Source organism: Hemitrygon akajei, chromosome 32 (assembly GCF_048418815.1).
Source record: "Hemitrygon akajei chromosome 32, sHemAka1.3, whole genome shotgun sequence".
In the NCBI taxonomy this organism is placed as follows: domain Eukaryota; kingdom Metazoa; phylum Chordata; class Chondrichthyes; order Myliobatiformes; family Dasyatidae; genus Hemitrygon; species Hemitrygon akajei.
Genome location: NC_133155.1, coordinates 6,321,886 through 6,349,790, shown reverse-complemented (window position 1 = coordinate 6,349,790; position 27,905 = coordinate 6,321,886). Strand labels below are relative to the sequence as shown.

Sequence of the window (27,905 nt, the reverse complement as noted above, 5' to 3'; positions counted from 1 at the left end):
CCAACAGCATTTTGTGTGTGTTGTTATCTAAAATACAGTACTGTTTGGATTACTTTTGTCAATACAGAGAATTACGGTTAATTGGGACACATCAGGACTAATATATTTTGGTCTAATCAAATAGTTGCTCCAATTATTTGAAGTTTCATGGAAATATTTCAAAATGCATAACAAAGACAAACTGCCGTTAAACTGAGCAACAAATAACTGGATTGGAGAGCATGCATTTTGAGAATAGGCTGAGTGAACTTGGCCTTTTCTCCTTGGAGTGACAGAGGAAGAGAGGTGACCTGATAGAGGGGTATAAGATTTTGAGAGGCATTGATTGTGTGGATAGCCTGTGGCTTTTTTTCAGGGTTGTAATAGCTAACATGAGGGGGCGTAGTTTTAAGATGCTTGGAAGTAAGTACAAGGGGATGTCAAAGGTAAGTTTTTCACACAGTGGTGGGTACATGGAATGCACAGCCAGCAAAGGCGGTAGAGGCAAATACAATAGGGTCTTTTAGACTCTTAGGTAGGTACATGGAGCTTATTAAAGTAGAGGGCTATGCAGTAGGGAAATTCTAGGCAGTTTCTAGGGTAGGATACATGGTTGGCACAACATTGGGGGCCGAAGGGCCTGTAATGTGCTGTAAATTTCAGTGTTCTAACTGGTGCAAATTTGGGTGTAAAAGAAAACGTAGTATATTATAATTATTACGACACCGAGCTGGAAGCGCATCTACTTCATGCATTACGGTTTCAGGCAGTTTGTTTGAATCGCGACCCGTGTTCGTTACTGCAATCTGTGCTTGGCGCGACCAAACATGATATCGGCGAAAGCCCTGCCCTTCGTTCCTGATTGACAGCTCAGTTCTTCAATAGACAACTGATCCATCGTGAGTGTCATCGTTTGAGCCCACAGTTAACCAATGGGAGTAGTGGGCGGGGAGATAGGTTTGGCTGCGCCGCACACTAACGGCTCCCTCAACACCGGCGTTGGGGAGACAGTTGTCCCTGTTGTTGGGTCACTGCTTGGTCTGACATTTCGCTGGTCTGGGAGATAACAGACCGGCCGTTGTAGGAGGTAAGGAGTGGCGGAGGTGAAGCCAGGTGTGTGGGTGACGGGAAGTTTAATGTTGTCGTTTGAGAGAGCCGAGGCCTGTAAAGGTTGGGACATGCAGTTCCTGTGAGTAAAAGTCCACCCTAACCCCTGACCTACGCCCTCTGCCCTCCTCCCCAGCCCTACCTCACTCCTCGTCTCTCACCCTCTGCCCTCCTCCCCAGCCCTACCTCACTCCTCGTCTCTCACCCTCTGCCCTTCTCCCCAGCCCTACCTCACTCCTCGTCTCTCGCTCTCTGTCCTCCTCCCCAGCCCTACCTCACTCCTCGTCATTCACCCTCTGCCTTCCTCCCCACCCTGCCCTTCCCTTAGCCCTCTCCCCACCCTCTGACCTACACTCACTCCCCATCCCCTGGCCGCCCCCCCCACCCTACCCCAATCCCCACCCTCTGTCCTTCCCCTCAACTCTCCCTCACTCCCACCCCACCACCCACACCACCCCTTGTCCTCCACACATCCCCAACTCTACCCTGTACTTCCCCACCCACCCACTGACTCCATACCCTGTTTTCACCCTAATGCCTGTCCCTGATCCTTTCTGTGCCCTCCTTCCACATTCCTCTCCTGGCCTTTCTCCCCTAACACCCCACTCCCTACCCGTCTCCCTCCATCCCAAGACTTGCTCTCCCCACCCCACACTATTTCGCTTCTTTGCCTTTTGATTCCTCTTCCATCCCCCCCCCACCAGACTGCTGTCCCCTTCTAGGCTTTTCCAACCCTCCCCACCCCTCCCAACCTAGCTTGCCCCAGAAGGTTAGACAGTATCTGTGAAAAGAGAAACAGAGTTTATTTATTTATTAAGATACCTGATGTAATTTAGATGATTTGAGGTTTTGTAGTGATTTTGTATTTTTACTCAGTTTGAAATTTTGGAATTCCTGCATCCTTGTTTTATATTAGGTTTGTTTGTTATAATAATATGAATTTGTATGTATCTATTTCAGTGAAGTGCTCCGCTGGGGTTACTCAGTAGAGTGAGTCTTTGATTTATTGCTCTAAATGAATAATTCTCAATTTTATGAAGTGTTCTTTATTGTTGTACTTTAATGTTAAAAGCCTCTGGTTATTGCAGTTTGTACTTTGTGAAAGCTGAGTAAAAACAACTGTAAGGTGCTGTCTCGTATCTTTTACTTAAAAAGTTATATATAAAATCTGCAGTAAGCTAAGCTCTCTTAAATTAGATAAAAGTTATCCTGGATGGAAACATTTTAAATATATCCTAAGCATGTGTCGAATTGCATACGTCTGTTGCTGAACTGAGAATTCATTTCTCTTTAGATCAATGTAATATTTGGGTTTGGTTTTAACAAGCTTTGTACTTCATTTCATGTGGATTCATATCTGCTGTTATTAACAATTAACGAATTAATACCCAGCTAGTAATAATAACAGGCTATGTTTCGTTTCAGTCCATGCTGGTTTTATCGAATTGAGAAGGCAGATTTGACCTTGGATTATGCCTTTTTTTTTTGAAGGATGCAGTCCTAGATTGAACCTACATTGTGCTCTTAAATATGTGATTAGAGAAGGTTACTGAGCAAAGTTCTTTGCTGTGCTGGGTTGACAACACTACTTCTGGTGGAAATTGCGTATGTTCTCCTTGTAGCACAACAGCTGGAGATTCACTACTCAGGGAAGTTATTTCAGAAATTTCATTCTAGTATTGTGTCCAGACAGCAGTCAGGAAAAAGGCTAGTAGCCTAATTTATACTACAATTGTACTTTTTATTTAAATTTAAATGACTATAAGATGCAGTCTTCTACATATTGGTGGGGAGGGGGGTTAGGTTTGTATGCAGCATTTGTATATTGCTGTGTTATTTATTGAGGTACAGCACAGAATAGGCCTTTCTGGCCTTACGAGCTATGCCACCCAATTTTATCCTAGCCTAGTTACAAGATAACTTGCCCAGTATGTCTTTGGACTGTGTGAGGAAACGGAAGGACCTGGAGAAAACCCACGTATTTCATAGGGAGGATATACAGATGACGTAGGAATTGAACTCTGAACTTCGACACCCTATGCTGTAATTGAGTTATGCTAACTGCTTTGCTACTGTGGTGCCCCCATTGTTTTGGGTAATCCGTGGTCAATCATTAGATATTACTTCACATAGACATTAATAACTTGTCACACCATTTGAATCAGAACTTCTCATATCTATTCTTTCAAACTTTTTAGTCTTAGTAACTGAAAAATACAGTTTAATGAGTCACAACACACACAAAATGCTGGAGAGACTCAGCAAGTCAGGCAGCATCTATGGAGGGGAATAAACAGTTGATGTTTCGGGCCAAGACCCTTCATCAGAATTGGAAAGGAAGGGGGCAGAAGGCACAATAAGAAGGTGAAGGAAGCAAAGGAGTACAAGCTGGCAGATAATAGGTGGGGGGGGGGGGGCAGGATATTGGACCATGGAAGAAAAGGAAAGAGGAAGGAAACTAGAGAGAGGTGCTACCTGACTTGCTGAGCTCCTCAAGTGTTTTGTGTGTGTTGCTCAAGATTTCTAGCATCTCCAGAATTTCTTGTCTTTATGGGTACATGCATCTTCTATGACTTAGCAAAAGTATTTGAAGATTAGTACGGCAAGATGTAAATTAAGTTAATAAATAGGAGTGTATTTTCTACAAAATGCAACACCATGTGTTAACAAAGCTTTAGTATTTGAAGCAGTAAAACACACCTGAGCTAGTGCTCATGGTATGTGACTCGTCTGGACGAGTTTCTGATCAGAATGGCCTTAGGATATTGATGGTAGGAGACTCAGCCAGCTTTTTGGCTTCACTAACCTGGGACACTGTCATTGTTTGGTGTGTATTGTGTTGATGTTTGAGCTGACAAGTCCTACAGGCTGCTTAAGCCACTAATATCAAGCCAGGTTGATTTCTGAACTCGGTATCAATAGTTAAAAGAGGAAAGTGCTGAGCCACAGGTTCACAGGTTATAGATGTGCAGTTTTGATCAGACAGCTCTGTTCTGAGTCTATCTCATTTAGCACTATGTAGCAGATGGTGTGTCTCACAGGGCAGTCTGATGGTCACGTTTACCAATACAGATACTTTTTCATAGGTGAGGAGGTCAAATGAAGATCCATTCTGTCAGCTCTGTCCTTTGTGACCCAGCCATCTTGGTCTCTGGTGGTGCTACCAAGCCACCCTTAGTTATAGGCATTGAAGTATCCTCGCAGAGTACATGGTGTCCTTACTACCAATGGTGATTTTTTCCAAGTGTGGCTCAATGTAGAGGAGTTCCAATTCAACAACTGAGGGAGGCTAGTAGGTGATAATCAAAGCAAGTTCCCTTCTTGTTATTTTGCCTATTGCCATGAGATTACTTTATGTTATCAGTTGATGGGAACTTCTGCTTGTGATCCACCATGCTGCCACTTCGTGTAACAAGCTATACCCAGGGATTATGATATATTTTTTAATTTATTTATTAAGGTGGAGTGCGAAATAGGTCCTTCTGGCCCTTTGAGCCACGTTGCCCAGCTCCTCCCCTGATTTAACCCTCAACTATTGTATTTACTGAACCTCAAGGGTTAATTTTGGCATATTTATTGCTTGTAGACTGACAGTGTATTCATCTGATTTAAGTTATGTAGACATTGGCTATCTAGTATGGCACCATTAAAAGATATTTGACAATTTGAGAATAGTAAGCCACATTTCTAATCATCAGATTAGGGTACGGGCTACACTCATGTTTAAATTATGGGAATCTGTCATTCTAGAATTTCCAAATCATTACGCAGAAATCTACGATACTGGATAAAGCTCACCTCACAGTGTACATTGGGTGGAAAAGTGAGTGAATACAATCTTTAAAAAAAAGATGCATTACTTGATGCACACATGTAGGGGTGGCATTGTGTTGCAGAAAATCACAGGGGTCATATGTATTTAAATCAGGAGCTTTGGATGAGTGTGCTTGGAACTTGCAGCATAGAAGCTGACACAGAAACAGACTGTTCTTCCCATTGTGGTCCAATTTGGCTCTTGTGCTTAACTTGGCTTTACCATTATCCTTTAGCTGAGCATATCACGTAATTATTCTCTTTGTCTTCCTGTGCTTGACTGATTGTATTTAAAATGGTGGTGGCATCCATCGGTCTCGAAAGACCATGGATCTGCGCCTGGAGTTTCCAGGGTTGTATGGAAGACCGGCAGTTGCCCAAGCTGCAGGCCTTCCCCTCTCCATGCCACCGATGTTGTCCAAGGGAAGGGCACTAGGACCCATGCAGATTGGCACCGGTGACGTCGCAGAGCAATGAGCTAAGTGCCTTGCTCAAGGACACAAACACGCTGCCTCAGCTGAGGCTCAAACCAGTGACCTTCAGGTTACTAGTCTGATGCCTTGCCCACTAGGCCATGACTAATATTTGCTTCAGCCACTTCTTGTGATAGTGAATTCTCACCACGCTTGGAGTTAAGGAATTTCTCCTGTAGTTTTTAGTGACCATTCTTTATGATGGACTCTAGTTTTAATCTTTTTTGCATCTCTGCATGTATATGATACATGGTAGGTTAGTAGTTAACACAATGCTTTACAGTACCAGCAACCCCGGTCCAGTTCCCACTGCTGCCTATAAGGAGTTTGTACGTTCTCCCCATGACCACGTAAGTTTCCTCCAGGTGCTCTGGTTTCCTCCCACAATCCAAAGTTGTACCGGTTGGTAGGTTAATTGGTCATTGTAAATTGTTCCGTGAATAGGCTGCGGTTAAATCAGGGAATTGCTGTGTGGTGCGTCTCAGAGTGCCAGAAGATAGATAAATACTTATTGATCCCAAAGGAAATTGCAGTGTCACAGTAGTATTACAAGTGCACAGGTATAAGTATTAGAAGAGAAGTATAAAGAATAAAAATAAGTTACCACAAACAGTCTGACAGGAACAGCCCATTCCACGCAGAATCTAAATAAATTAATTTTTAATTTTAAAGGCCTCATTGGGTTGCTCTGCAACTTTTTCCTTACTGCAAGAAAGGTCCTAAATATTTTTTCTATGTAGAGGAATTAAAATTTTAAATAATAACCTACAGTGCAATGTTTTTGATCTCAGCTGCTGTCAACATTCATGTAAGAGACTGCAGCTCACTTGTTTCTCTCGCTCTTTGCTTCTACCTTTGCTCTTTCCCATTCCAGTTCTTGAATCTCATCTGCTAAGCAGTTCCATCTTCTATATCCCGTAAGATGCTGCTGACACGTAAATATGCATTTGCCCAATGATATTTCTGTGAGAGGAGCATCCAAGTTGGTGCCATTTAGTCTGCTTGTATAGATTGGATTCCGAGTCTCCAGTGGCTGTATTAGGTTCCAGCCAAAGGTTTTCCCTGTTAAATTTCAGAGATTATATTGCATAGTGTTGCACCCATTGTATTACGTTCATTGGACATAAGTGTTTTAAATTTCCTACAACTGCATATTTATGTCTCAGAAACTTCATTCATTGTAATCCTTCGTCTTGCTTACCCTGAGTATTGATGGGATATGCCTAATTTGGAGTATACTATCCAACATCTACCTACAGGAAAGATGTAAATAAGATAGAAAAAGTGCAGAGAAAATTGGACTTGAGGACCTGAATTATAGGGAAAAGTTGAATAGGTTAGGACTTTATTCCCTAGATTAATGTAGGAGATCGAGGGGAGATTTGATAGAGGTATACCAAATTATGAAGGGTATAGGTAGGGTCAATGCAAACAGGCTTTTTTCACTGGGGTTGGGTGAGAGTAGAACTAGATGGCATGGGTTAAGGGAGAGAGATGAAATATTTATGGGGAAATGAGGGGGAACTTCTTCACCCAGGGTGGTGAGCGTGTGGAGCGAGTGGTGAATCCAGATTTGATTTCAGCATTTCAAAAGAAATTTGGGTAGGTACATAGATGGTAGGGGTATGGAGGTCTATGGTCTGGGTGCAGATTGATGAGGTTAGGCAGATTAATGGTTAGACACAGATGGGCTGAAGGGCCTGTTTCTGTGCTCTGTGACTCTATCTAGTCATGTATCTTAATCCACAGAATGCTATTATACTAAATGATATTTTTATACAAATTAGAGGTGGCTGTGTAAATCCACAAAGGACATGTATAATGTTGTAACGTATTACTTGATGACTGGAATTTTCAATTAGGAATAAACTTTAGTCCAGCTATTGACTTCCCTAAATTGTTTATCTTGATGGTTTACAACAGAATTAAATATAGTAAATTGGAGCTTTATTGTTGGCTAAATCACAGGATTGATTGTAAATGCAGGGTGTTCTCTCTAATTTGTGATTTTGTGCTTTTCTAGTTGCGAATCCCAAGTAAAAGGGCAGAATAACCAGTATTAGGAACCCCCAAACTCTTCGAGTGACTGAAATTTGCTCTTGCAGTATTCCCATATCATGACCTGAAAATCTGTGATACAGAATAAAATTCACTTTCATTCAACTTGCGTTGGTAGGGGAGAAATAAACTTTTTTTTGAAGTTGTATTTTTGGATACGTATCAATGCCTGATCTTGCATTACAGAAAATCTTGATGTGGACAAATTTTTCAGGTTCGCAACTACTCCATAAAACACCAGTACACAATGTCACTAAGGCTCACCAACGCAGTTTGAAACTACCGTATAAAGCACCAGTACACAATGTCACTAAGGCTCACCAATGTGGTAGGTAACAACCCCGTCAAACACCAGTACACAAGATCATCAAGGCTCACCAAAGCAGTCTGAAACTACCTTAGAAAGCAACAGTACACGATGTCCCCAAGGCTCACTGATGCAGTTTGCAACTACCCCCATCATAAAGCACCAGTACACTATCACCAAGGCTCATCAACGTAGTATGAGACTACCCTATAAAGCACCAGTACACAACGTCACCAAGGCTCACTGATGCAGTTCGCAGCTACCCCCATAAAGCATCCGTACCCAATCGCCAAGGCTCACCAACGCAGTTCTTTTAGGTTAAATGATTTAATTTGGATTCTCGAGTTATGAATGCAGTGGTCTTGTTATTATTACATAAATTAACTGAAGTTAGTATGGATTAGTGTGTAAGTTACATAACTTATTAACTTTAGTTACCCATGCTGGCCTCTTCTTTACGAGACATTAAGCAATTAAGAATTCTGACAAAAAGTTTTGGAGAAAATCAAAACACTTACCTTTTACCTGACTGATATGATGGGCATGTTTAACGTTTGTGGGCATATCACACTTGTCCAAGTCCAGAGTAGTTGGTGAGAGCCATAATTCAAGCCAGTCTGTGCAAAGGAACAACTGTAATCCAGAGCATAAATAATACAACTTGTAACATGACAAGTCAAGAGCATTTTACCCATTGGAGCTGAGCAAAGAGACCAAAAGATATTACTTTTTATCTAAAACAGACAGAACAGTCCTTTCTAAATGGTGAAGAGCTAGAAGAAAAGACTATAGAAACTTAAAGCCCCCAGCTTTGCACTAATCTGCAGGACACCTATTCATTGTAGTGCTCTTAGTCCTTTAGTATGTTACTCATTTCTATTTTAGATAAACCCTATCTGCTCGACTACACATTGCTATGCTGGGATATGAGTGTGATGCCTTATTTTCTCCTGGTGCTCCAATAGCACCTCTCTGTGTGTTAGCAGACAGTCTGCATCTTGTAGTTTCTCTCATTGTCTTCTGTGGGATGGGATAGAGTTTGCTATCTCTTTTATTACTTAGCCCAGAGTTTTGAGTTTGTTGTCATGGAGAAATTTCCAGGTAACTATGAAGTCCAACCAAAAATGGAAAGACAGCAGCATCACATCCAACAAGAGGATGTTGATGGAGATTCTCCGAACTTGGTGGTTCTACAATCCAATTGCCAGCACTTGTGGAAGTACTGAGTAGTCACCTGTTTCACTTCAGCTCGCCAGTGCTAGCCCCCACAGTCAACCCATACCAAGCCAATTGCTGCAAGAATGCCAGAAGAAGGCAGTGATTTGTACCAAGCTCCTGTTGCATCAGCTAGGAGGGCAGTAGTCCCCAGATAAGTAATATTGCCATTAATGCATCTCTTTATATAAAATGATTTAATTGCATCTTTTTGGAACTGATAAAGCCATGGAAAATAGCACAGAAACAGTCTCTTTGGCCCACTGACTGTGTGCAGATCTACAACCACCCATTCACACTAATCCATACTTATTCTCCACACCTTTTTTCTCTGCCCACACTCACTGACTTTTGCATTTATGAGGGTGCAACCTTTGGTTAAACAAGCTGTCAGTGTTGTTTGTAGGTGATTAAAATGTTCAAACCTGTTCCATTAGTAGTATTCTAGGTTTTAAAAAATAATCGCCACTAAAGACTATAAGTACAAGTGTTTCTAATTTGTGCAAACTGGTTAGAGCACACCTGGGCTCCAGAACCTAGGAAGGGTATATCAAAGGAAATGTGTAGATTTGGTAAAATAATCCCTGGGCTCTTATTAAATTGAGAGATTATACAAATTGGAGGTGTATTTGTTGAAATTTAAAGGTTAGGGGTTAATTTAATGGAAATTTTCAAGATGTTGTGCAAAACTGGATGTACTGAAATGATTTCTGTTGGTTGAGCAATCAATCTTAGAATAGTCTCTTTAAAAAAAAAGTCATACTTTTTCTGGTGTGAAATTAAGCAGTTCCATCTGCAGAGGTTGTAAATAATGAAAACGTTTCAACAATTGAAAACTATTTGCAAATGTTGGAAATATGAAATAAAAACAAAGAATACTTCAGTTTCCATGACCTGAGACATTATCTGTTTCCTTTTCCACAGATGGTTTCTGTTCTGCTAAGGTTTTCTAACATTTTCTACATTAAAAATGAAAATTGATTTTGGGTCAGTTGGCCTAATAATTAATTTTAAATCTGGGATCGATGGAATTTTGTTAACCTATGTAGAGTGGAGAGTAGAAGATATAGGCAGGTCTATGAAGTCAATGAGCAGCATGGTGGGGAAGATTTTGGGATCTATGTGGCTTAGCACTAATAACTTTCTTATTTTTAGTTGTGGAATTTGTATAAATTGTAGATTAGTATTTTCCAATCTGCTGTTTTCTCTGTCTGTAGCTCTTTCTTTTAAAACATTAAAATAAATAATAAAATTTTTATTTTTCCTTCCACTTGAATCCGTACTGGAATCCCCACTTAAGAAAAATGAGGCACTTCTGTCAATTCTAGCTGGCTTGTGCCAGTGGAGCCAAATTCCCAGAATAATGCGGGGGATTTCCATGATTGAGCTCCAGGGATGGATTGGTGTGATAGATGCATAAGCATCTGTTGATCAACTTATCCTGGGTTCAGAGCAGTTTTTCACACCCTAATGCTGAACAGCCAGCCACAATGAGATTCACCCCAGTTCTGGTGTTCTTGATCTGAAATGTTAATTCTGATTCTCTTCCCAAAGATGTGGCCTGACCTGAGTATCTCCAGTATGTCCTGTTTGTATTTTAGAATAACAACTTATGCAATTTTATAGAACATAGAAATTTACAGCGCATTACAGGCTCTTCGACCCACGATGTTGTGTTGATCATGTAACCTACTCTAGAGACTGCCGAGAATTATATTTTTTATTCCATTGGAGTTCTTTATTTCACTTCAAGCTGACAAAAACTAGTATGTACATAATTTGCACTTCACTTGTCTTTGAAAAGAAAGTAGGTTCAGAATTATCTTGATGACCACCCAGAACCAGTTCAGTTTTACTCCCTTTAGTTTTGCATTAGTGCATAGCAAAAACATTATGTTGGAGGCATGTCAAGCCAAAAACATCAGGAGAGAGAGTCAATAGTTGAAAATATTAGAATTAGAATGCTGTGGAGGCTAAGTGATTGAGAATATTTAAAGTTGAGGTTGAAAGGTTCTTGATTTTTAAAGGTGTCAAAGGTTATGGGGAGAAAGCAGGAGAATGGGGTTGTGAAAAATAATAAATCAGCTATCATGAAATGATGGAGCAGTCTCAATGGGCCCAATAGCCTAATTTTGCTCCTATGTCATATGGTCTTTTTCTCTTTGAATTGGGGATATCTTTTATTGAATTATTTTCTTCTCCTTTTTCTTTGTTTTCCAATAAATGGTCCATATACGTATGAGTTGTTTCTGAGACTTTTGAAGATTCTGAAAACTAAAGAGTTATGGAATAAAAGGTCATTTAGCATTTTTGGATGTGTCTTTGGCCTACAGAATTGGGAATAATTTGAGCAATTATTGGGATTTGAAATGAGAACAAACAACGGAAAACATACTTGTGTGTGTTTGTGAAAGAGAAGGCTGTTATTTTTATTAGTATTTTGTTAGTGAATAGATAAGCTTCTAATGGGTATTTAAAGATATTCTGATTGAAATTCTTTTGTTTTTGCAGTGGAATGGAAGTGGGAGTGTGAAATTCATATTTCTGTACTGCACAGCATTTTCCTCATCTTGACAGGGGTACTACTTATCACCATCATTTTCAATTTGCCTACTGATGACTTCCATCTGAGCTTGGAAATTGTGGCCACATGGGTAAAGACTGGAAGTAATTTTGGTGTGTGTGCAGGGCAACCATAAATTAGTAATTGTAGGAAAAAGAATTGAATATGAGGTTGAGTATTCTCTCTAGTTCAACTATAAGAAGTAAAATCTATTTTGCAAAATCAACAGAAGTTTTCTGTTCATATATATAATTTATAAAGCTTTTTATAATAATTCAAGAGTTGGTGTTATATCTTAATTAAAATCCAGTTATTGCAATGTCTGACCATTACGTTTATCTTTATCTCAATCATATTAAGAGTGGAAATGTGTTTTCTTTGATACATCCATGGCTAGTCAAATGTTGAAATGTTTTTAATATTCCAATAATTTCAGTGAGTGATATGGCAGAGTGCATGATCAAGAACTGAAGTGTTTGAATTTGGAAAAATTACAGTGGTTTAATAAAATGGTTTCTGTGGAAGACTGCTAATGTGGCTTGTAAAGATGGGACAGATGGTCCACCAATGCAGAACAATAGCTGAAAACAATAAGACCAAAAGCTGAAGTAAATTGAGAAGTAGTAATTAGACAGCTGGATTTGAAGAAATGAAAAGTGTTTTTTTTCTTTACATTCATGTCTCAGTAACACAATCCCAGCATGTAAAATAGATAGATAGATAGATAGATACTTTATTCATCCCCATGGGGAAATTCAACATTTTTTCCAATGTCCCATACACTTGTTGTAGCAAAAACTCATTACATACAATACTTAACTCAGTAATAATATGATATGCATCTAAATCACTAACTCAAAAAGCATTAATAATAGCTTTAAAAAAAGTTCTTAAGTCCTGGCAGTTGAATTGTAAAGCCTAATGGCATTGGGGAGTATTGACCTCTTCATCCTGTCTGAGGAGCATTGCATCGACAGTAACCTGTCGCTGAAACTGCTTCTCTGTCTCTGGATGGTGCTATGTAGAGGATGTTCAGGGTTTTCCATAATTGACCGTAGCCTACTCAGCGCCCTTCACTCAGCTACCGATGTTAAACTCTCCAGTACTTTGCCCACGACAGAGTCCTTATAAGGCTGTCCTTATCCTCAAGGGATTGGTTCCGGGACCTCCCGCAGATACCAAATAATGCGGATGCTCAAGTCCCTTATATAAAATGGCATAGTATTTGCATATAACCTACGCACATTCTCCCATATACTTTAAATCATCTCTAGATTACTTATAATACCTAATACAATGTAAATGCTATGTAAATAGTTGTACAACACACACAAAATACTGGTGGAACACAGCAGGCCAGGCAGCATCTATAGGGAGAAGCACTGTCGACGTTTTGGGCCAAGACCCTTCGTCAGGACTAACTTCTTTTTTTAAAAACTTTTTTTATTGAGTTTTCAAATAATTACAGAAAGAAAAGAAAATATATTAAAAATATATATATACCCTTCCCCCCCCCCCTAACATCCCTATAGAAAAAAAGAAAGAAAGAAAAAAATAAAGAGTGCCTGGATATTGGAAGATCCCCACATGCTCCATGGAGTTCGTAATAACTTTAGTATATATATTTATTTCTTTCCCCAAATAACCAATTATTTCATCTTTGGAGCACCTATATATTTAATCCTGTCTTTTGTAAATAAGGGTGCCAAATTTTCAAAAATGTTTCATATTTATCTCTTAAATTATAAGTAATTTTTTCAAGTGGAATACAGCTATAAATTTCATTCTTCCAACGATCTATACTTAAGTATGCATCCGATTTCCAAGTAACTGCAATAGTCTTTTTGGCTACTGCCAGTGCAATTTTTATAAATTCTTTCTGATATTTATTCAATTTGGGTTTCGGTTTTATCCCTTCAATATCGCCTAGTAAAAATAATATTGGATTATGTGGAAGTTGTGTTCCAATAATTTGTTCCGATAAAACTCTTAAATTTGTCCAAAAAGGTTGAATTTTAGAACAAGACCAAGTAGAATGTAAAAAAGTACCGATTTCTTGGTTACATCGGAAACACTGATCGGATAAATTTGGGTTTAATTAATTTATTTTTTGTGGTGTAATATATAATTGATGTAAAAAATTATATTGCACTAATCTTAACCGGACATTTATTGTATTTGTCATACTATCAAGACATAGTCTTGACCAATTTGTTTCTTCAATTTTAATATTCAAGTCACTTACCCATTTTTGTCTTGACTTATGGACTCCTTGTTTAATTGCCTGTTTTTGAATCAAGCTATACATACAAGAAATAATTTTTTTAATCTTTCCTTTTTGAATTAAAGTTTCTATTTCATTAGATTTCGGCAATAACATTGTTTGACCTAATTTTTCTCTTAAATAAGCCCCTAATTGGAAGTAACAAAAAAGAGTGTTGTTTGATACTTTATATTTATTCTTTAATTGATCAAATTACATTAATATACCTCCTTCAAAGCAATCTCCTATATATCTAATTCCTTTTTGAAACCAATTATATAAAAGTTGATTATCCATTGTAAAAGGAATAAGTCTATTTTGAATTAAAGATCTCTTTGCTAATAAAGATTTCTTTGTCTCATCATCAACATTTATCTTATTCCATAAGTCAATCAAATGTTTTAATATAGGAGATTCTTTCTTTTCCCATATCCATTTAGATTCCCATTTATATATAAAATCTTCTGGTGTATTTTCTCCTATTTTATCTAGTTCTATTCTAATCCATGCCGGTCTATCTTTCTCAAAAAAAGATGCAATAAATCTAAGTTGATTTGCTTTATAATAATTCTTAAAATTTGGACATTGTAACCCTCCTAGATCAAATTTCCATGTCAATTTTTCCAACGATATTCTTGACATCTTACCTTTCCAAAGAAACTTCCTCATATTTATTTAACTCTTGAAAAAACTTCTGGGTTAGTTGTATTGGTAGTGATTGAAATAAGTATTGTAGTCTAGGGAATATATTCATTTTTATGGTATTTACTCTACCTACTAATGTTATTGGTAATACCATCCATTTATCAAGATCTTCTTGAATTTTTTTCAATAATGGTAAGTAATTTAATTTATATAAGTTCTTTATGTCATTATCAACTCTTATACCTAAGTATTTTATACCATTTGCCGGCCATCTAAATTGAGTTATTAGTCGACATTGACTATAATCTCCTTTAGTAAGAGGTAAAATTTCACTTTTATCCCAATTTATTTTATAACCTGATATTTTCCCATATTCTTCTAATCTATAGGATAATTTACGCAACGAGTGCAATGGGTTTGTTAAATAAAGCAGAACATCATCAACAAATAAGTTAATCTTGTATTCTTCCTGATTAACTCTGAAACCCTTAATAGCTGGGTCCATTCTAATTAATTCAGCTAACGGTTCTATCGCCAATACGAATAAAGCAGGTGATAATGGACAACCTTGCCTAGTTGACCTTGTTAACTGAAATGGTGTTGAAATTTGACCATTTGTCACTACTTTAGCTTTGGGATTAGTATTTGTTTTAATCCATTTTATAAAAGATACTCCTAATCCATATTTTTCCAATATTTTAAATAAAAAATCCCATTCCAATCTATCAAATGCTTTTTCTGCATCTAAAGCTACTGCCACACTCATTTCCTCCCTCTTTTGCGCTAAATGAATTACCGTAGATTCCGGATTATAAGCCGCTACTTTTTTCCCACGCTTTGAACACTGCGGCCTTTACTACGGTGCAGCTAATGCATGGTTTTTTTCATGCCGCCAAAAACATTTTGCCTCGTAACAGTAGACCAATAAAATTGATGAGTAGTTCACAGAGGTCCAATGAAATTGTACGATAAATCAAGCGCACTTTCACAATTAAATTATTGTAAATCAGTCATTTGTACTCACCCTCATCAACATGGAAAACACTCGAAGAAAAGCATTGTGCTGCCTTTATGGCAGTTATTTAGTTTATAATATTTTCGCTTAGTAATTCATTTGTTAGTATTTTCTAGTTAAAGTTAGAAGTGTTTTAAGTATATTTGTTTTCTGTACGACATCCCGGAATGCTATGACGTCACATCCGGTTTCGCCGCGTCTTGTGGGAAAATACCGGATAAACGGAAAGGAGGGGGCGAGCGCATTAGACCCGCTGCAAGCATATGATGCAGCTTTTAAGTTAAAGGCGATCAATAACTTTTCCTGGTAGGCTGCAATATATATTTTTTTTACCAGTCGTTAGGAGATATTAGAATGTTGTTCGTGCACTGTTCAGTAAAAAAGTATATGCAACGTAATTTGTGTGTTACCGATACGTATGTATATTTAAAAGTAGCCGTGTTACAGGCACGGTTCAAAAAAAAGCATTTGTAATATGTATTTGTTTATGTTACCATACGGATTTAATTAAAAGTTAAAAAATCCTCACGTGTAATATCTTTCTGTGTAAATATCTCATATTACAACGTGGGACACCTGCGGCTTAAAATCCGGTGTGGCCTGTACAAGTACAAAATTGATTTTCTTTCTAAAATTAGAGCCTGCGGCTTTTAATCAGGTGCACTCTGTAGTCCGGAATTTACCGTATACTAAATAACCGAGTTACATTATCTGCCAATTGTCTATTTTTAATAAATCCTGTTTGATCCATATGTACTAATTTTGGTAAGTATTTAGATAATCTGTTAGATAAGATTTTTGCTATTATTTTATAATCAGTGTTTAATAAAGAAATAGGTCTATATGATGCTGGCTTTAAAAGATCTCTATCTTTTTTTGACAAAACTATTAAAATAGCTGTCGAAAAAGATTCTGGAAGTCTATGCGTTCTTTCTGCTTGATGTATTAACTCCATAAAAGGAGGAATTAATAAATCTTTAAACTTTTTATAAAATTCAGGCGGAAAACCATCTTCTCCTGGAGATTTATTACTTTGAAGTGATCCTAGGGCTTCTTCGACCTCTTTCAATGTAAAAGGCATATCTAATCCCTTCTGTTCTTCCATATTTAATTTTGGAAGAGTTATTTGTGATAAAAACCTTTCTATCTTGACATTATCATTTTGTGATTCTGATTTATAGAACTCAGAATAAAAATTCTTAAAAATTTCATTAATTTCTAAAGGTTTATAAGTAATTTTATTTACTCTTGTTTGAATTGCATTTATTGTTTTAGAAGTCTGGTCTGTTTTTAACTGCCATGCAAGGACCTTATGTGATCTTTCACCTAGCTCATAATATCTCTGTTTAGTTCTCATAATTGCTTTTTCTGTTCGATATGTCTGAAGTGTATTATATTGTAACTTCTTATTAATAAGTTGTCTTCGTTTTTCTTCTGTCATATTTCTTTGAGATTCTTTTTCTAATTTTGTAATCTCTTTTTCCAATTGATCTATTTCTATCATATATTCCTTCTTAATTTTAGAAGTATAACTTATCTGACCTCTCAAATATGCCTTCTCACAAATTGCTTCCCACAATATAAATTTATCATCAATTGAATGTGAATTTGTATCTAAAAAGAACTGAATCTGCTTTTTCATAAAATCACAAAAATCTTGACGTTTTAGTAATATTGAATTAAATCTCCATCTATAAATTGATTCCTCTTTATCTATCATTATCATTGTCATTATCAAAGGAGAATGATCTGACAATATTCTCGCTTTATATTCCATATTTTTCACTCTATCTTGAATATTCGTTGATAATAGGAAAAAATCTATCCTTGAATATGTTTTATGTCTATTTGAATAAAATGAATAATCTCTTTCTTTTGGATTAATTCTTCTCCATATATCAATCAAATTTAAGTCTTTCATCAATGATAGAGTTAATTTTACTACTTTTGATTTTGTGACAACCTTTGTTGATCTATCTAAAACTGGATCTAGACAAAAGTTAAAATCTTCACCTATTAATATTTTGTCATGTGCGTTAGCCAAATTCAAAAAGACCTCTTGTATAAATTTTACATTTTCATTTGGTGCATAAATATTCATAAGAGTCCATAGTTCTGAAAAAATTTGGCAATGTATAATTACATGTCTCCCTGCCGAATCAATTAATACATTTTGTATTTTAATTGGTAAATTTTTATTAACCAAAATTGCAACTCCTCTCGCCTTTGAATTAAATGAAGCTGCAATAACATTTCCAACCCAGTCTCTTTTTAATTTCTGATGTTCTATGTCTGTTAAATGTGTTTCTTGTAAAAAAGCTATATCTGTTTTCATTTTTTTAATGTATGTTAAAATTCTTTTTCTTTTCACCGGTCCATTAAGCCCATTAACATTAAAACTTAAAAAATTCAGTAAATTAGTCATTATTTTTAATTATGTTACTCCAATCTATAATAATACCTAATCTTTCAACTTTCGTGGTATCTTGGGAAATCTTTTTAAAATTCTCCATGTTGCTATGTGCGTCCCCACCGATCATCCAGGCAGAAAGATAGAAGAAAAATAGAGTATAAAGAAAAAAACAAAATACCCCCCTACTAATGTTGTGGAAAAAAAGAACACAACATTACCCCCCTCTGTTGTACGGGTCATGGCGATCGCCATGATTACACACATGAATCCCGTAGTAATTGATCCAAAGCTCCCCCGCCCCCCCACAACATAAAAACGTATATATAAGAAGAAAAAAAATACTATTCTCAATTAGTATTTCTGAAATTTTGCTTTTCTCCCCTGTATCATCCTTAAATGTCCATCACTTCCATTCACTGTCTCTATCTTTATCTTTAATCCATTACGCTTGGAAATCTCTATGTGTAATTAGTGAGTAGATGGAAGTTTTTGTGCGAACTCTTCCGCTTCTCGATAATTGGTAAAAAATCTTCTTTTTCCCTCCTCCAAAAAAATTATCAGTGTTGCTGGGTGACGCATTATAAATTTATAACCCTTTTCCCATAAGACTTTTTTTACTGGGTTAAATTCCTTCTTTCTCTTCAAAAGGTTATAACTTATATCAGGATAAAAAAGAACTGCCTTCCCTGCTATCATCAAATCCAGCTGTCAGTAATATCATCTTCCATTTTATTCATTCTTTCAACCATGTCTTCCGTTGTAGTTTCCAAATCTATAATTCTCTTTTCCATTTTTTCCTGTCTTTTTGTCATTTTATCAAACATAATTTCATATTTATCATTTTTCTTTTGATTACTTTTAATGCATCTAATTTACGTATTATTTGTATCAAAATCTTTTCTATGTTTCCAGAAAAACTTTTACCTCCATCTTTGTCTGATTTTTCCAGAGAATCTGACTCTCCCTCAGATTCACTTTCACTTTCGGTTTCAGTCGTAACTGGGATTTTTAGTTCTGGTTGCTCTCGTTTGTGCATGCTCCTTCCTTCACATTTGTGCAGTTCTCGTTGGTCTTTTTCTTTAGAAATGGTTGATGTTGCCGCAGTTTCCTGTTCTATATCGCCGGAGGTGAAATGTACCTGAGCCCGCGGTTCTTTGGCAGAAGTGGGCCTTGATTCTGTTCCAACTTGCGTTGTCTTCACGGTAGTAGTTTTCTTCATCTTCTGTTTGTGAGGCATAACTTGAAACAATCCGGAGTAGTTTATAAGTAACTTTTAGAAAGTATTGACTAACTTTTCTTCACTTAAACATTAATTTATTGATTTTTTACGGGAGAGCTGGGTTCCAGCGTCTCGATCCTACGTCATCACGTGACGTCCCCAATCGTCAGGACTAACTGAAAGGAGAGTGATGCACCATCAATAACTCTCGGAGACGGGAGGCGAACGATAGGCTTTTATTAGCAGCAAACGAGACCACTACATCCTGGAGACTGAGGGAGGAGCAGTGCCTCCAATAGCCTTTATACAGGGGTCTGTGGGAGGAGCCACAGGAGCAGTCAGCAGAGGGGCGTGTCCAGACAGGTATATGTAGTTTACCACAGAGAGATACTCAGAGATTTGAAAGTAGTGGGGGGAGGGGGAAATGTGATATGATAGGAGAAGACCGGAGGGGGTGGGATGAAGCTAAGAGCTGGAAAGGTGATTGGCGAAAGTGATACAGAGCTGGAGAAGGGAAAGGATCATGGGACGGGAGGCCTCGGGAGAAAGAATGGGGGAGGGGGGAGCACCAGAGTGAGATGGAGAAAGGCAGGGTGATGGGCAGAGTGAGAGAGAAAAAAACAACTAAATATGTGAGGGATGGGGTAAGAAGGGGAGGAGGGGCATTAACGGAAGTCGGAGAAGTCAATAGTTGTTATACTGGTAATGTTTAGACAAGAAAGACGACAAGAAAAAAAACTACATGTTCCTTTTGCTCACAACACACAGCGAACAAACGAGACGCAAGGCGAACAATGATCAAACAACGAGTAAAACTTTTAATCATCTCTACAGAATTTATAACACCTAATACAATGGAAATTCTATGTAAATAGTTGTTAAATTGTCTTGTTTAGGGAATACTGACAAGAAAAAAACTACATGTTTCTGTCACTCCCAATACAAGCAGCAAACAAACGAGAGGTGAGGCAAGCAATGATCAAACAACGAGTAAAACTTGTAATACCTGAACAGTAGTTGTTATACTGTCTTGTTTAGGGAATAAGGATGCTTTACAGGAGGCTCAATAATACTAAAGTCTGGAACTGTGGAGGTTGAGGGCTGAGGATCTTCAGGCATTGAACATCGAGACTTCAGAATTGCAGATGCTTTAGTTAGAAACATTGTTATAGGAAGCTGTCCCTTTTTCTTTGCATCATCAAACAAATCTTGCAAGGTAGCCTTTCTCTTCTATGAGTTTCTTGAGCTCCTCTGGGAACGCTGCTGCAGCCTCAGCATTGGCTGATGCCGATTCTCTTGTGATCTTTAAGTTCTTGAGGCTGTAGCACTTTACGTAGCCAGCCAGCCATCCCTTACTAGCCTTAAACTCTTTTCTCTCGCTCTCATCAACGCCGTCACACAGTACTGCTCATAGAGACTAAGAGCTTTTTCACGTATAATTTGGCCATCGACAGGGATATGCTTCTGTGACGTGTCCTCTAGCCACACACTTAATGCCTTCTCAGTCTTCGCAAGCACTTTACCACGAACCAGAGAGACCATTTTGCTGTGGTAGGGGCAGCATTAACACTTCCATGAATTTGCCACTTTTCAAAAGATCTAATATTTCTACTTTCTCGGCGAGAGATAGTACTTTACACTCCCTCTTAGCCTTTGAGGAATTGCTTTGACCATGTAATTGCTTTTAGGAGCCATTTTTTCCACAGGAACAAAGTAGCGAATAAACGAAATGCGAGGCAAACAATGCTTGAACAACGAGTGCTGGAAGAGCACTTCCAGGTTTTCTCGATTCGCGGTTGGTTGAATTCGTGCATGTGGAACTAGCGGATAAGGAGGGCTGACTGTACTACTTCAACACTATCAAATAGACCAAGAAAAGACAAATTGCAGAAGGTCAATCACAAACAAGAGAAGATCTGCAGATGCTGGAAATCCAAGCAACAGATTGTTTGGTCAGAGTGTTGGTCTTAATGAGCCCCTAAAATGGGTTTTGATAGTTATCAAAGAGTTTAGGACTAGGATGGCTAAATGGCTGCTTGCCATTGATGAGGTACAAAAATTCAGGTTACAGATAAAAAGATGATTGAGGTACAAGCCTGTCTCTGCTCACTGCTCTGTTAGGAACCTGATTTAGGGGCTCACCTCTCTTCTAGTGCCCACCTACAATGAAGCAGTTGGTGATTTCTTTTCATTGCTACATGGCTTGCTGTAGTGTGAGCCACTGAGCTAAAGTACAGTAGCTGTTTAGGTGGGCTGGAGAGAGTGCTCACTTAGTATTGATTTCTAGGGATTACAACTACATCTGTCAAGCACAAGACGTAGGAGCAGGATTGGGCCATTTGGACCATTGAATCTGCTCTACCATTTGGTCATGGTTGATTTAGACACAGTGAGTATGGACCTTTACTGGGGACTGGCAACAGCTGTTCCGTGGAATCACACAGAGGATAAACATGCACCTTGTCTATGCTTACCGTCTAGTATTCAAAAGTACTAATCCTATTTACACTTAGTCCATAATAGTTAATTGTCTTAGTGGAATATCTTTTCCTCAAATCTCCTCTAACCTTCTTTAATCTTTATCTTGAAACTATACTGTCTTGTTTTGGCAATTTTATGGGGAAATGTAACTTTCCATCCTCCCTATCTATGCTATGCATTATTTTATATACCACAACTGTACACAATACTCCAATTATGGCTTTACTAAAGTGCCATGACTAATGAAGCCTATCGTCCTGTATGCCTTTTTCACCACTTTAATTGCCTGTGTTGCTACCTTTAGGAATTTTGAACATGTATTTCAAGATCTCTTGTGCTGTGTCATTAATGATGTACTCTGATTAGACCTCACAAAATGATTAAATTGAATTGACTTTATTTCTTACATCCTTCACATACATGAGGAGTAGAAATCTTTACATTACATCTGTCTAAATCTGCAATCAGATTCAGATTCATAGTAATTTATAATAATAATAATAAATAGAACAGTCAATGTAACATAGAATACACTCAAGTCAGCGCGAGTTAATCAGACTGATGGCTTGGTGGAAGAAGCTGTCCCGGAGCCTGTTGGTCCTGGCTATTATGCTGCGGTACTGTTTCCCGGATGGTAGCAGCAGGAATAGATTGTGGTTGGAATGACTCAGGTCCCCAATGATCTATGGGCCCTTTTTACACACCAGTCTTTGTAAATGTCCTGAATCATGGGAAGTTCACAACTACAGATGTGCTAAGCTGTCTGCACCACTCTGCAGAGTCCTGCGATTAGGGGAAGTACAGTTCCCATACCAGGCAGTGATGCAGCCAGTCACTCTCCTTGCCAAAATCTCATCTTTTGAGACTACCATAGAGATCTGCTGCCATAACTTATTTTTAAATTGCCTGCATCCAGTCATCTTTCTCATCACCTTCTATTGCATGTTTGGACACTCACTTATTAATTTAGGAATATCTATTGAATTGCAAGTTCACTGTATTATTTGATTTCACTTGCAAAATAGGGAAGTTCTATTATTTTATGCATTCTTTCACTTTATAGTAGAATATAGTGTTAGCTGGTATATGTACAGAATAGTCTGAACATAGAGGCTTGTCATTTATTAAATAACTATCCTGTGACTTTTAAACTGCTTGAAGATTTATGTTGATTGGGAAGAAGTTGGATTTGTCTCAAGGTAACTGTTTTTCAAGATGTTTTGTGTGTCAGTTTGCCTGCTGTGCTGAAGACATCTGCTTAGATGAAAGATACAAATTTGGCAATGTTCTCTCTCCCTTCCCATCCCTACTCTGCAAGTTTCTGCATGCACTGGCTTTCTGAGATTACAGTTAGTAAGCCATTTCTTGATAATTGCTTTCCTCTTTTCTTGTTATATCTGGGTTATGTTTACAGATAAGCAGAGGTTTATAAAATAATGAATTTTACATTTTGTGTTTTTTAAAAAAAAAACTTAGATGAGAACTTATTACATTCCATCCATGTACTAGAACACACATTTGTACCCATGTTAAAACATGCCTGCAGTCTTTGAAAAATCAGTTTTAGTAATGTTATCCTTTAAGCAGAACTATACTTATGCAACATGCACTTGGCACAAAACAACTGTTTTTTCAATTATTCAATCCATTCTTAAATAAGCGATGTTAAATGCAGTGTCCTGTGTTGCTCTGGAATAAAATTTGTGACAGAATGCTGTGAAAGATTGGAACAAGATACCAAAGAAATCAGGATAGGTAATAGAAGTATATGTTGGGTTGTTTTAACTGACCTACTGTCATACTACTTTGAGTTGTTTAATACTAGCGCGTATGTGTGACACATTTAATGTACATTTAACTGTCAAAACTTATTATTATTAATGGCAAATTTCTACAAGGACCTGGTGGAATTTATTCTTATGTTTTTAACATAATATGGTTTTAGAACATAGAACAGTTCAGTACAGGAACAGGCCTTTCAGCCACCATATCTATGCCAACAATGATGATTCCCATATAACTGCATGTGATCTCTATCCCACTATCTGTCTGTATAAACACTACTTAAACATTGCTATTGTATCTGCTTCTGTCACTTCCCCGGTTCCATATTCCAGAAACCTACCGCACTGTTTGAATAAAATTTTATTAAAGTAAATGTTAAAGTTAATTTTTTTTAAAGTTTACCATCCCGTTCTCATCTTACATATTTGTCAGGTTACCTCTCCAGAGATAACACTCCAAATTTGTCCAACATAGCTATGGTAATACTCTCCAATCCAGTTAACATCCTGGTGAACCCCTTGTGCACCTTCTCCAAAGCTTCCATGTCCTTCATGTAATGCAGTGACCAGAATTGCACATAACACTCCAAATGTATCAGAGTTTTATCAGCTACAACATGACTCACAACTTTTATACTTGATGCCCTGACAATGAATTCTTGCATGCCAGTATCTTTTATCTTGTTAAGCAGCTTTGTGGCACCTAATCAAATGTCATCTTCATTCTTCTCTTAAAGCCTGCATTAAGTGCAGCTTGTACACAATACCTTTTTACTTCATTTGGTTGTCAGCCATAACCTAAAAGAGCTTTACTCAATCATTGTATATTTTTTAACCAAGTATTTACGTATTTGAATTTTATTGTACTTTCAATTATGAGGTCTACTCATAATTAGTTTATTGTAACAAATAGTATATTGACATTAATAGTATATTAAGACCTGTTTCAAAAATAAAAATGTAACTGTGCGATATGATAGGTTGGCGGTGCCTAAATAGTTGTCTTTTTTTAACATAATTGCTGCCTGATTATGACCTTCTGCCTATTTGTGACTCAAGAGTAATTGTTATCATTCTGTCAATGGAAACAGGTAATGTAAAGGAATGGGAGAAATAAATTATAGAAAAGTTAAAATACGGAACAAGTATAAACTTGAGTAACCAGGAAGATTTTGCAGAGTACTTTCTGTCTGAATCTGCTAGTTTGAGTTTTGAAATTAATATGCCCCAGGCTACTGTGGGAGGCCAGGGAGGAGATTGCTGAGCCTCTGCCAATGATCTTTGCATCATCAATGGGGACGGTTGAGGTTCCAGAGGGTTGGAGAGTTGCAGATGTTGTTCGCTTATTCAAGAAAGGGAGTAGAGATAGCCCAGGAAATTATAGACAAGTGAGTCTTACCTCAGTAGTTGTTAAGTTGATGGAGAAGATCCTGAGAGGCAGGATTTATGAACATTTGGAGAGGCATAATATGATTAGGAATAGTCAGCATGACTTTGTCAAAGGCAGGTCATACCTTACTAGCCTGATTAGTCTGAATTTTTTCAGGATAAGACTAAACATATTGATGAAGGTAGAGCATTGTAGTGTGTATGGGTTTCAGCAAGACATTTGAGAAAGTAAGGAGGCATGGGATCCAAGGGGACCTTGCTTTGTGGATCCAGAATTGGCTTGCCCACAGAAGGCAAAGAGTGGTTGTAGGCGGGTCATATTCTGCATGGAAGTTGGTGACCAGTGGTGTACCTCAGGGATCTGTTCTGGGCCCTCATCTCTTTGTGATTTTTATAAATGACATGGATGAGGAAGTGGAGGGATGGGTTAGTTTGCTGATGACAGAAAGGTTGGGGGTTGTTGTGGATAATGTGGAGGGCTGTCAGAGGTTACAGCAGGACAGTGATAGGATGCAAAACTGGGCTGAGAAATGGCAGATGGAGTTCAACTCAGGTAAGTGTGAGGTGGCTCATTTTGGAAGGTCAAATATGTTGGCAGAATATAATATTAATGGTAAGACTCTTGGCAGTGTGGAGAATCAGAGGGATTTTGGGGTCTGTGTCTATAGGACACTCAAAGCTGCTGTGTGGGTTGACTGTGTGGTTAAGAAGGCATACGGTGCATTGGCCTTCATCAACCATGGGATTGAGTTCAAGAGAGGAGAGGTAATGTTACAGCTGTATAGAACCCTGGTCAGACCCCACTTGGAGTACTGTGCTCAGTTCTGGTGGCCTCACTATAGGAAGGATGTAGAAACCATAGAAAGGGTGCAGAGGAGATTTACAAAGATGTTGCCTGGATTGGCGAGCATGCCTTATGAGAATAGGTTGAGTGAACGGCCTTTTCTCCTTGGAGTGATGGAGGATTAGAGTTGACCTGATAGAGGTGTACAAGATGATGAGAGGCATTGATCGTGTGGATAGTCCCAGTTCGTGAGGCTTTTTCCCAGGGCTGAAATGGCTAACAAAAGAGGGCACAGTTTTAAGGTGTGTGGAAGTAGGTACAGAGGAGATGTTTGGGGTAAGCGTTGAGTACGTGGAATGGGCTGCCAGTGACTGTGGTGGAAGCAGATACAGTAAGGTCTTTTAAGAGGCTCCTGGATAGGTACATGGAGCTTAGAAAAATAGTGGGCTATGGGTAACCCTGGGTAATTTCTAAAGTAAGTACATGTTTGACGAGGCCTTGTGGGTTGAAGGGCCTGTATTGTGCTGTAGGTTTTCTGTGTTTCTATGATGTGGTGCAATGACATTGCTATAAAGTTATTTTACATTTATATAAAAGATAAGTAATTTATTTTTTGTTTTTATCTTTTTTTTAGATTTGTTTATAGGGGAACTCATTTCATATGGCTACCTCTAGCAAGCAAAGAGACTCGATTGAACAGCAGACTAGCACAAAAGGTAGAACACTAATGTGCTTTGAACAACATCCTTTTCCTGTATTCTTGCATTTTCTGCTATGCTTTGTCACCCAGTGCTGTGAAGATTTTGTATTATGTCTATTTGGAAGTGTATTTGCACCTTTTTAAAAATACATTCTACTTTTTCTGTGTATGTATCTGCCTTCCTATTTAAATACTTCTGTGCTGGCTACTTCAACTATTTTGCAGTCATGATTTCTACATAAGGAATCAAAAAAACCTCTTGAAATCTTTATCAAATTCCTTTTTGAATTTATTAGTGACTAATCTACATCTTTCCCAAAAATTTGAAGCACTTCATTGCTCTCTGTAAGTATAACCTGTTGATGCCCTTCATAATTTAAAAAAAATCCATTCTGCATTGCTTCAATATTTTGGAAAGAGACTGTTCAGTCTTTGCTAGAAGATGTATAATTAATATTCCATAATTTGTAGAACACCTAGTGATGTATCTTCTGAGCTGATTATTTCACTGTACTCTAATTAGAAAAAAACATAAAATGCTATAAATGCCCAGCAGATCAGGTAGTATCTGGAGAGAAAATAATCTAATATTTTAGTTTGATAATTGTTTTTATGACTAGGTAAAGTTAGAAAACAAGTGTAACACATTCCACAGAATTGGGAGAAATGATAAGAATAAAGAAAATTGTAGAGACTAGGAAACTGGCACAAATTGGTAGCTCAGGCTGAGACAGGCTTGATGAACTAGCAGCTGATCTGTCTGGAAAAGATGCAGTTACAAGATGAATAAAGATGAGAGAGATGCTCTTCCATTTCCTCATTTTGCCAGCCTAATTTCTTCCCATCTTTTGGGGGTTCTGACATAGCAGGATATTTAGTGCTGGACACCTTGGCCAAATGGATCTTGTCATTTGAGTGAGGATAACGAAGAGAAGGCAATTTGTTACTGAGCATTGAAGTTAAGAATAGTCAACTTCCAATAACTACTCCCAAAAAAATTGATAGAACTTTATAGGTGAGGACCTCGATACAATAACTATCACTGACGAGGTGGTGTTGAGCAAATTTGTGGGCCTAAATATAAGTGAGTCCCCTGGTCCCAGGGGACTGAAAGAAATGGCAGAGGTTATAGTTGAGACTTTGATAATTTATCAAAATTCTCTGGACTCTGGACAGGTCCCGGCAGATTGGAAGAAGGTGAAAGTCACGCCACTGTTCAAAAAAGGATATAGGCAAAAAGGCATTTAATGATAGGCCAGTTAGTTTCATATCTGTAGTTGGGAAAGTGCTTGAAGCTATCATTAAAGAAGAATAGTGAGGCATCTGGAAAGAAGTGGGCAGACGCAGCATGGGTTTAGTTAAAGCAGGTCCTGTTTGACAAAATTGCTGAAGTTCTTTGACGATATAACAAACAGTGGATAGAGGGGAACAGATGGATGTTATTTACGTACTTGGATTTCTGGAAGCTGTTTGATAGGGTGCCACATAAAAGACTCATTCATAAGATAAGGTGAGTAATGTATTAGTGTGGATAGAGAATTGGTTAACCAATAGAAAGCAGAGTATTGGGATACATGGTTGTTTCTCTGGTTGGCAATCACTGGTAAGTGGTGTGTCGCACGTTTCGGTGCTGGGCCCATAGCTGTTAACAATATACATTAATGATCTAGAAGAGGCGACGGAGTGTAGTGTATCTA

At 37.9% G+C, this 27,905-nt stretch overlaps 1 protein-coding gene across 4 annotated transcripts in view; it reads left to right on the top strand.

Moving 5' to 3' along the window:
• The first annotated feature begins 933 nt into the window (after window positions 1-933).
• cep85 (centrosomal protein 85) overlaps window positions 934-27,905 on the top strand; it is a 131,630-nt gene continuing 104,658 nt past the window's right edge. For 2 of the 4 annotated variants that reach the window (XM_073034573.1, XM_073034577.1), the window contains exons 1-2: window positions 934-1,066; window positions 26,143-26,224. In XM_073034573.1, coding sequence (XP_072890674.1) covers window positions 26,170-26,224 — 55 coding nt within the window. In that variant the 5' untranslated portion in view covers window positions 934-1,066; window positions 26,143-26,169. Of the gene's footprint in view, window positions 1,067-1,103; window positions 1,169-26,142; window positions 26,225-27,905 lie in introns of those variants that run through there. The other 2 variants (XM_073034574.1, XM_073034579.1) reach the window with 2 other exon arrangements.